Here is a 10,949-nt window from a genome sequence, read left to right on the forward strand (position 1 = left end):
GTGTCTTGGTGTTGGAAATAATCTTTTTTCATCCATAAAAAGACCTGTTTGATCCCCAAATTATTACGTTGTTAAATATAGTAGACATGAATACTTCTCTGTTATTTAGATATAGTTTCTCCTACCAGTGGTATAATATAAACATTACATCCTATTTTTCTTTCATCTCTCTCTGAAGTCAGATTAAAAGGCAGAGAAGCCTTTTGCCAGGATATTAGTAATAATCTTGTTTGCATACGTCACAAGGTTAGGAGAAAAGAATGGGAAGAAACTGGGCACCCTGTAAAGATCATAATTACACAGTCACTCTTCTCAAAGCCCAGTTTGACATAAGGGGACATATGCCTTTAGCCTTGGAAATAAAGAGCAAGAAAACCATCTAAAATGTATGGAATGCACACCAAATACTATCACTGAAGTAAAATAACTAACCTTAACAGTTTTTCTGGCTCACCTGCATTTTTTTAGATGCCAGAAATGACTTTGAGACAATATGTTTTCTCTGCTAAACTCAGATTTAAGTATGCTAACATTTAAGTCCAGTTTGAGAGTTGTTTACTATAAGAAGTGTTACTTAAAGAGTGATCCCTCCAGCCATAAGAGGCCATGAGGCCTAAGTGCCTTTGGGGGGCAATATCCTTCCAAACAACACATCAGTTTGCAGTGTTGAACAGAAATAATTTCTTTCTTCCATTACTCAACAACAAGACTTAGACTTTGACAAACTTTATTGTTATTTTTGTATGCACAGAGTGTATACAAAAAGAAATTCCGTTGCATACAGCTTAAAACACTGTAATGATATTGCAGTTGGAGTAGATAAACATTACCAATATTAAGTGCAGCAGTGATCAGAATGTAAACAATGTAGGAGAAAAAGAAACCAGTTTTAATAAAGGGCATTGATATGATTTTTTTATTGCAGTGGAAAAATAACTATGGTAGAAAAATGCAGTAGAAAGCAAAACAATGCAGCAAAACAACAATTCAGGAGAAATGGTCAGTAAAAACACAACTCTGTAATTTAAGTAATCCTTAATGGGTGCACAGTGTGCCTAGAAAACATTTCTCACACAATTTACACTGAGGAACAAACCTTAAATCTTAATACATGCAGAATCAATCATTTTAAGTTTGACTCCATCTTTTTTTTTTTCCTTCAATCTGCTATACTGTAGTTTTTGGTTAGCCCATGAGGTCTGCAGCCTCTAATTAGTTTTTTTTTTTTTTACTTTTAGGACACACCTGATATTATGTATTGTTTAATTTGCTGAATGAAGACATTTTACATTAATGAACAATCTAAGCAATGCAAATGCATGCACCCCGTTACAGCCAAGGCTGAGTTCCATAAGGTGTTCATCTGCTGTATCAAATCTGCTCTAGTATAAGGATGTTTAGGGGTAACACAATTTTGTTTGCATTTTGGTTATAAAAAGCGGTTATTTGTTCTGCCGATGACTGTCCATCACCATGAACCAGTATCAGGATTCTGAAATGACGTCCGACTTAAAAAAAAGCTTCATAACTACTATCTTGATAACCTGTCATACTTGACTGTTCTCGTGAGAAATGGCTGTGTGTGAAAATCTTAGATCATCACACCTAGAAATACTTCAAGCACTCCATGCCATGTCAGAAGTTGATACCTTATTTTTATGCATTCTTTATTTATAGGGTGAGGCTTCTATTAAAAGCCGTATTCCTTGAGTTGCTGTCATAAACTTTGCTTTGTGTTCAAAGGCACGTGTAACTAAATTAATGGCAGATGACTGTACAGATCCAAATGAAATGAGCTGAAGTACGACTCTCGGATCTCTACATTAGAAGGGTATTAATGCTTCCCCCAGACTGTGGCAAGAAAAAACTAAACAAGTGAATTAAAGGTCAACTACTGTCCAGTGTCATGAGTAAATGTTTGCAAAACCTGCTTGCAGAGTTTTAGTAAAGCAGAACATTTGCAATGCCTGGCTTCATCACTATAGTGTTTGAGTGCATCAGACCTTTGGCTGATGCTTGAACAATAAAACACAAACCAGTTTGCAGAACAAAGCATCTGACACATAACACATATTTAATGGATGCTTCCTGCTCTGGGCCAAACTTTGAGCATTGCTGTACAATCTGAGATGTTGAGGCAGAATAGGTGGTTGGATAATATATAGTTATACATTTGATTTAAAATACTTCTTTGCCTGAAGCTACATCAGCAAGAAAATATTCTGAACTTATGCAGCTCAATCACCAGTCTCCATCGTTGACCATTAGTTTAAGGTGTGGATATCAGCTGCTCTGTAAAAGGACAAAGTTAGAGGGTGCTATTCTACCATTCATTTTGGATTTCTGTAAGATCCCCTTAGGTACTTTGATAATGAATGAATATGAATTTCCAAACGTCCAGGGTAACTAAAATGTTCGTTTCTACTCAATTCATTAATCAAACCAAAGATATTTAGTAGTGGTGGGCTGCTATCTGCGTTAATAGCTGTGTTAATGCCATGCGCTTATTGGACACAAAAAAAAAAAATCGCCATTAATCTATTCTCATAGTTTGGTTGGGAGATAGGTCTATACTAATGATGACTTTCACCTTGATATTTTAGAGCAGATGTATATCTGGGAGCGAGAACAAATCCGTCTTCGAACCTGTGTAGGCGTACTGTGAAATTACCACTTTGAAGGTGACTTACTGTTGGAGCCTCTTAAGAATTAGAAACATGGCTGAATTATCAATGTTACAGATCTAATCTTTTATGAATGGAAGATCTGTTGTAATTTATTTATTTCTTATTTGACCCTACTCCATGTCAGTCCACCTCCTGCTGTGATCAACAAGCAGAAGCAACTGCTGTGGTTGATCTGATTGTTTGGTGAAGGACTGAGGAGTGAAGTAGTTTTTCTACCACCAATTAACCAATTAACGTTTGTATTTAATTTTTTGTACGTCAACTTTGAGATTATTTCTGTTATTTGAGTGCTTTTTATAATATAAGTGAGTCGAAAACCTCCTCCTAAAACTACTCTGGCATTTTTTTTATTTTTGCAAACTTATTAGGTTTTAAGCAAGTAGAAAAACTTCACTGGTGACTTGAAGAAAAGTGCAAAGTGAGGGATCCAGCCGGTCACTCACAGACTAACAGAGAAAGCAGCCAGCGGGCCGTTAGTAAAATCAGCTGATTGAGTTTATCAATGAAAGCACTGCTGTGCTGCAGAGAAACAATCGATCACTACAGAAGGCAAAGCTTTTGATTTTTATGAACTTTTTCAAAAGTGAAGAGATCTTTGTGTTCATTAATGAGGTCTGACCCTGAAATTCCGCCTGCGTCGGAGAAAATGTTAAACACGGATTTAGCTATAAAGACGCCGGGTTTGCTTCAGGGAAAATGTATTGAGCATATTATTATTTAGGTAGCACATACATATCATGAATTTCTCTGGCAGAATTCAAAGGAGCGATTTTAATCTACACTAATCTAGATTAGTTCCAAGATTGCAGTGAGATTAATCTAGGTTAAAAAAAAGAATTTATGCCCACCACTACTATATAGTTAGAGCCATTGTCATGAGCCCTGTTTGATGTTTTTTTCATATTCCAAATGTTCCTTTTAAGAGTATTAGTCAACAAATCTGCTATTCACAAAAATGTCAAGATCCAATGTCAAGTTAAGCACTGCATAACCCGCATCAAAGTTTTGTAAAGAACTTCAGCTTCTTGCATGCTGCAAGATTATGTCAAACTTTTACTTTTCTTGTTCATGTATGGTCATTCATATTTAATTTATGCTGCTTTTGAAACCACACCAACGTATTAAGGCACACAAACACATGTACGCACAGCAGCTGCCATTTCAAGGCGTTCTCACTACTGAGGCAAAGAAGCAGCATGACAAACCCCTGTGTGCAGAATAAAGACTTATCATCTGCTGTCATTCCCTCCTCACAGACCAGGGGATTTTGCATTGGGCTTGCTAAACGTTCTTTGAGGTTGTTATTTATTTATTTCATCTGTTATCCGGCGCCCTGTAAGCATAACGTGCCTTTGGTGAGATTGAGCACAATGTACTTCAAACCCCCCCCCCAGGCGATAGATTCCCCTCCTTACATCCTGTACATCTTTGATTCACGATATAAGAGTGGTACGCTCTTCATACAGTTCAATAACAGCCAACTCCATGCTGATGTAACTCTGGCTCACTGTCGCCTCTCAGCCTGTCACGCATGAAAAGGGGAGACCCCTGAAATGCACTTGAAGGGCAGTGTGATTGAATTAACCAGCCATTAGATGTAGGAGATGAGCTGTAATTGCATGGGTATTTATCTATTCAGATGAAAGAGTTTTGACCGGGAGGTCGTGTTACTGCTGCGCTGCCCCCAGGATAAAATGTGTGTACCTGTTTACATCTTCCTCATTCGTGTTGTTCCAACCTATTATTGTTGAGCCCTGATTCTCGGCATTACACTGTGGAATGGTTTTGCTCCTCGTGGCATAAAGCAATGATAATGTGGCCCAGCAGTGCTTATCTTTCTCAATGTTGCTGCAGCCTTCATTAATGACCGGAATAACAGAAATTAGAGGCATTGTGCAATCCACAGTGTTCATGATGGTCTAGTGCCAAGCAGGCAGTTGCTGTGAGTTTTTACTTTATGTCACCATCATCTGTTCTTATTTCATCTGATGTCTTCCTTGTTATTTTTCTCTGTACCAGTTTTTTCTTTTTTATATGTTCTTTTTGTGAGTTATTCCTGTTACCACCTCTATTATTTGCCGAATAGAATGTCATCCTGACCTTATACTTTCTGTTTCATGCAGGCCTGCCCCCGTTCTTCCCACTGAGAGGAAGTGATGTCACGTCACCACCACCGCTTTGAGAGGGACTACCGGGGACCCTGGGATCGGAGAGACATCCGTCCCTCCGGCCTTCACAATGGAGGAGCCAACCATAGCTGTGCCTCTGCCGTCGTCAATGGCAACAACCGTCCGGGGCTGCTTCCCCTCCCAGTTATCCCCTCCCTCCTACCCACCCCGGTTACAGTTGCCGTGACAACGTCGAGCTGTGACCTAGTGGTCAAGCGAGGCATCCCGGCAGCAGGATCAGTGGCTCCAGCATCGGCAAAGGTAGGATGCCAAATTCTTTTTCCACCTGCTTAAATATACACTGATCCGTCAAACTTCTGAAGTTTCTTCCTTTGTATCAGCTGTAATATGCCACAATTCCACAATTGGACAAAATATCCAACTTTTCCCCACTTTTAGGCCCTCACTATTACTTTGTCCACCACTTCTCCCCTTGCACATACTGCAAATATTGCTGCACCGCCACGTCTGTCTTCATGGTTCATCTGACCCACCTCGTCAAGCCTTTCCTGCCCCTTTTTTTTCTTTCTGCTGCCTTCCCCACTCTTCACCTTTATCCCTCGCTCCAATTTTGCTGCTCTCTCTGCACTTTCACTGTCCAATGCCTCTTTCTTGCCAAACCATTTTCCTTCCATCTTCATTTTCTCTCCCTGCCAAATGGCAGTCTCATCCTGCTTTTGCCTCCTTAGTAATTCTCCTCTTTCATTATGTAAATGACCCCTGACAGTTGCTCAGATGGATGCTGCTGTCGCAAGTGATGGTTAGAGGGGAACTAAATAATTGTAAAAGACCTAATTTGACAGGCTTTTCAAAATATGTCTTGCATCTAAACACCCTGCGATCATGATGTTAGGGCGAAAAACTAAGGCAAGTTGGATCAGGGTATACTGTTCATTAGAAGTGCACCAATCAGAGAATGATGGATGACGTCCATTTCATTTTTATGTTCAAGCTATGATCTACTGATACAGAATTTAGCAAATCTCAGGGTCCCTTTAAAACAATATTTCTTACTTGTTAAACAATTAGATTCATATTTGCCATTGCAACATCAATGAGCACAATACTCCAATCAAAATGGACTTCTTGCATCCAAAATGTCCCAAGGGATAAAGTAGAGCACATTTGTTTTAATCTGCATATGATATATATATATATATATATATATATATATTAGGGATGAGACGATTTATGAAAACCGTCAGAATCGTTCGGTTCGACTGTCTCGGTTCGGTTCGCGTGTGTTTCGTTCGGTTCATGCGCTGCTCCTTTTTCTCATAGNCTCCAGACCGGCTGCTCAAAGCAAAGCCTACAGCCCCCGCTGTGGCTTCGTCTGCTCCCCTCTGAGTCCCTTGAAGATGTTACAGAGATGCGCCAGATGATTAAATTCAAAGCAGCAAAACATACGGAAATGATCCAGGGTTTCTGCGGATCATTTAAAATAATTAAAATCCATTATTTTTTGCGGGATTTTTTCATTAATTTCATAAATTTTTATGGGATTTCGGTGCACCAATCAACATGTATCGAATCGAACCGAAAACCGTGACCAGAAACCGTGAATCGAACCGAACCGTGGATTTTGTGAATCGTTCCACCCCTAATATATATATATATATATATATATAACCTTTATATTACATCATTAATTTTAAAAGTAAGTATTTTTCTCTGGATTTCTCTATGTATCCCAAGTTGATATTTCAGAATATGTTGTGCTTTGTGCTCAGACTAAACCAATATAATAAATGGAGGAGCTGGGTGCATTTTTATCAAAACATTTGCAGTTTTTGTGCTCAATCACATCCTCAGATTCCCTAGTGAGCTCGTTTAGCATCATGTAAGACAAAAACATTCCCCCCATTACTCCTCATTTACCTTCAGCTGATGAATAGTCAGCTATTTACTTCCAGTAATAATTCTACACCAGAAGATCTTTTACTTAGAATTAAACTAACTCTCATACACCTTCTTGGTTTCCAGCTCTCAAAGGGGCTTACATTTGTTAGAACAGAGGTAAACAATGCAGTGGTAATTTACCCCCTAAGAGCTCATCATTAGATTCCCCACAGAGTGTACTGACCACAGAAACAGTAAATCTACTCCGGCATCACGTAACCACTCCTTTTTTGTTGAATAATTACTTGCATTCAGACGGAGTCTCCCCCAACTCCCACCATGGTTGTTGTCATCACTCAATGGTTGCCAAAGCAATTAGGTGCTTTACCTTGCACAAATGTGCACACACATTAAATGGTAAGATGTATCTGGGAACGTGGGATGTCTAGACAGCAGATATATAGATATTGTTCTCAAGATGCCACTCTGTTTCATTAACTTAGAGATTTATCACCCTGCTTTATTCTGAGTCTGGTAGTGTTTTGTGCAACTGACCTGGAAGGAAATTCTGTTTGTTTTATAAAAAAAAAAAAAACAAGTAAAGTGTGGCATGCATATGCATAACAGCCCCTTCATTCTGAATAAAATCATCGACATACTTTTAAGTCCCTTCATAGTCAGACATGTTGTTCATCTAAACAAGGCTCTGCCACATTGACAGTCTAGGAGGGCTATTTTTGTCCTCATTCCTGTGAAATTAACCTGCTCAGAACAGAAGTTACATTTGCTTCTGAAAAAATATTAATTATAGTTTTTGACAATTATTTACTACAGGGATTGCTTTTATTTCTAAAGATCCATGTTTTTTTTTGCTTGAAAATGAATAATAAGCATAACATTGATCAAAAAGAAGATTTATCCTGTGATTTATTCTGTGAGATATACAAAAAAGCATATAAAATACACTTAGTTTCCAGCCCAGTGGCTTGAAAAATATATTTGAAAATGTCGCACATTATCACTGGTACCGTTTGTACAGATTTGTTTTGAACTAATTCTTTAAAAAAAATCTAAAACATGTATTTATATCAAACTAAATTTAGAAACATTTGTTGGTTCTGAATGGTACAGAGAGCCACTTGCAGCTCTGAAGCCCTAAATTGCAGACTTCTGACCTAAACTGACAAGCTGGGCATGAAGAGTGCAATTTGAATAATAGCAATAAGTAAAACTTTAATTGTGTTACACTGTTCAAAACAAGAAAAAACATACAAATTTAACACCAGTAAATGTTAAACAAAGATGGAGAACTTTTTGTTTACCAAGTCGAGAGGACAGCTGAGTTGTTCACTATGGATTCCTGTAGTAGACAGTGCGAGATAACATTTTGCCCCAAGCCATGCAGTGGGACACATTAAATATGTTAAAAGAAGGTGCTTGGTCAGCTAAGCTCAAACTTTAACCTTTTTGCTAACTTACAAAAGCATATGTGTGAAAAACTTCTGTCGCTGCACATCACACCAAACACACCATCCTCACAGTGAAGCACTGGTGTAAGATCAAGATGTAGGGAAACTCAGCGTTCTTTGAGCTTGTGTTTTGGGCAGAGTTGGTTAGATGTGATACAGTATGAAAATGGATGCTGTTAAATACTGGGCAAATCCTGAAGAAAATCTCCTAGATGGTGGAAAGAACCTAAAATTAGAAAGGGTTACTTTCCACAATAAGTAAACTAAAGTTGAGGGGTTTAGATTTAAATGTTTTTATATGCTATAATGCCCCAGTCAAAATCCAGACCAAAATCTGTGGCAAGACTTTGAAAAAAAAAAAAAATTGCCGTTTATAGATTCTCTCCATCCAATCTAGCTGAGGCTGAGCTATTTGACAAATAAAACCTGGCATAAATTTTAGTTCCTAGACGCTCAAAGCTGGCGGGTGGCTCTCTTCAGCTCTGTAAGATTTATTGCTTCAATCGTGGTAAGAATAGTTTCTAAAAAAAAAAAAGACTTGGAGCTACTGAATTGATAAACTTACTGCATTTGTTTTTTTAAGATATCTCTGTGATAAAGAAAGATATGCGAAAACAGTACTTTAAAATCCGAGGAAGGTGTCCAGGTACTTCTGTAAAAACAAAACATTGTGCATATATACCTACAGCAGTTGTAATTTGTAATTTTGGCTTGTAAAATCTAAAGTAAATAGAACTTTTTGCTGCCTCACTACCTCACTACTTTTCTGCCATGTATGATCAAATCTCTCGGTGGTCACAGGAAGTCTTATGGACCGATGCAGCTCTCTCCATGGTCCCCGTGTCTCTGTTCTATCCACGGCTCCGATAAAAAGCTGACAGAGCGTATTGATTTCCACTGCTTGGGGACGTGCTTCATAAACACACCAGCCCAAATGGAGAAGGTGTCCAATAGCCAGACATGTACAGTGTCTGAAACAGATAGCTGTGTATGCACTATACCATCCTCTGGGATAAAACAGTACTATTTTGCTTTACAGCAATTATTTCTGATCTTTTTTAATCTAACATGTCATGTTTAATGATCAGCTAAATGTGTATGTGTTTGGGGTGACGGCACTCTGGACGTGGGTGTATGCACACATTTGAATGGTGCATAAATGTATGCGACAAGTGCTGACAATCAGAAAGTGCCATCTGGCTACATCGTCCATGGGGATGTAAAACTGACCGAGTGGAACAGTTAACTACAGTTAAGTCAGTGCTACACTTTGTCTGCCAGACCATAAATTATTTTGTTATATTACTTTTAAGTTTTTTTGTCTTTACTTGTCAGAGATTTATAGATCCTGCATATGCTGCATTAAATGGATAATAAGGACAAGAGAAACAGCTTTTATTCAGTGCAGACCACGACCTGTGGATGCCATTAGAGTAGTCTCTGTTAGTTTATATATTTTCCAATCCAAGAGTAGTGGAATATTTTCTTCATGTATGACTTTAAATAGCTTTAAAATAAAGTGATAATTAGACAAAGGGAAGCCTAAAGTGTATCACCTGAGATGGCTTTAGATTTCAAAGGACAATATATGAGCAGGACTTTTTTTAATCCCTTCATTTGATAGAAATGTTCATGTTTATTGTCAGCATGTAGAGATGAGAAGTCAAGGATTTCAGATTTCAGCTGACTTTATGTAAGCACTAGATACATTTGAATAAATTTGCAATTTTATCTGCCTCTTATAGAATGCAAATGCTCTGCCTTTTTGTGTTAGATAGGATGCAATATAAATACTCTTGTTTGATTATATGTACTTGCTTAAATGCTTTATGATCTAGAATAAGGTAGATTATGATTCCTCCTTCAGAATTAGAAAGAATAGATGAATAGATACAAAAATTGAGCTCCTTGATAATACATTATTTATTGGATTGAACAATAATTTACCAAAAAATTCAAAGATGACAAAGCCGTCAGATGATCTGACAATCAGGGTTATTTACTCAGATGCTAATTAACCAAAAGAAAATCACTGTGTATTTACTATGTGCTTTTTAATAAAACTAATTATTGCTCTTGGTTTTGCAGTGACTTCTTTTTTTTTTCTATCTGTTTCATTTTAAAATTTAATAACAGCACAGTCCTACTTAACATTAGAGAGTAAAAAATAAAATTATATTTTATATTGTTAAATCATTGAGTACATTATATTACAGTAACTATATTGAAGAGTTGGGTAGCTGCTCTGATTGATGTACAGTCATTTATATGTGATTTATATTAGATTATTTGTTGAACTACAGGGAAGAACAGTTGGGGTTAACCATATTGATTTGTTGTTTTTTGACCCACATGCAGAATCACATAGAGATCCAGTATATTTTAAAGTCACATTTACAAAAACAACAAGAATTTGCAACTGGAGAACTGCAGGAAGGCAGAAGAACTTTCTGGATGGCCTAAGGGGAGAAAGTAGATTGATCAGAAAGGAGTTGGTTGATGACAAATGATGACTGACTGATTTGCTTACTTAAGGCATGAAGGAGAGGTAGCATGGATCTGTAGGGGTTTGATTCGGCAGGCTTTGCAGACTGTACCCCATAGGTCCAGGGGAATGTTAGTGAGATCTAACATGTGCTGTAGAGCATGCAGGCAGGTGATGAAGAATGAGAACTGTTGCACAGATAAGACCTTTTCCATTGAGGTCATAGAGGAACTGAGGTTCACTGGCTGCCTGAAACAATAACAGAGTTGACATTAAAAGAGATTCATAAGAAGACAGATTT

General features: G+C 37.8%; 1 protein-coding gene across 4 annotated transcripts in view; it reads left to right on the top strand.

Annotated features, from left to right (window-relative positions):
- Positions 1 to 10,949, top strand: part of klhl29 (kelch like family member 29) — a 350,083-nt gene that overhangs the window by 107,450 nt on the left and 231,684 nt on the right. For all 4 annotated transcript variants that reach the window (XM_015395203.1, XM_015395194.1, XM_015395219.1 and 1 more), the window contains exon 3: positions 4,811 to 5,116. In XM_015395203.1, the coding sequence (XP_015250689.1) occupies positions 4,844 to 5,116 (273 nt within the window). In that variant the 5' untranslated portion in view covers positions 4,811 to 4,843. The remainder of the gene's footprint in view (positions 1 to 4,810; positions 5,117 to 10,949) is intronic.

This window comes from Cyprinodon variegatus, unplaced genomic scaffold (assembly GCF_000732505.1).
Source record: "Cyprinodon variegatus isolate N-32 unplaced genomic scaffold, C_variegatus-1.0 Scaffold25, whole genome shotgun sequence".
NCBI classification, from domain to species: Eukaryota; Metazoa; Chordata; class Actinopteri; order Cyprinodontiformes; family Cyprinodontidae; genus Cyprinodon; species Cyprinodon variegatus.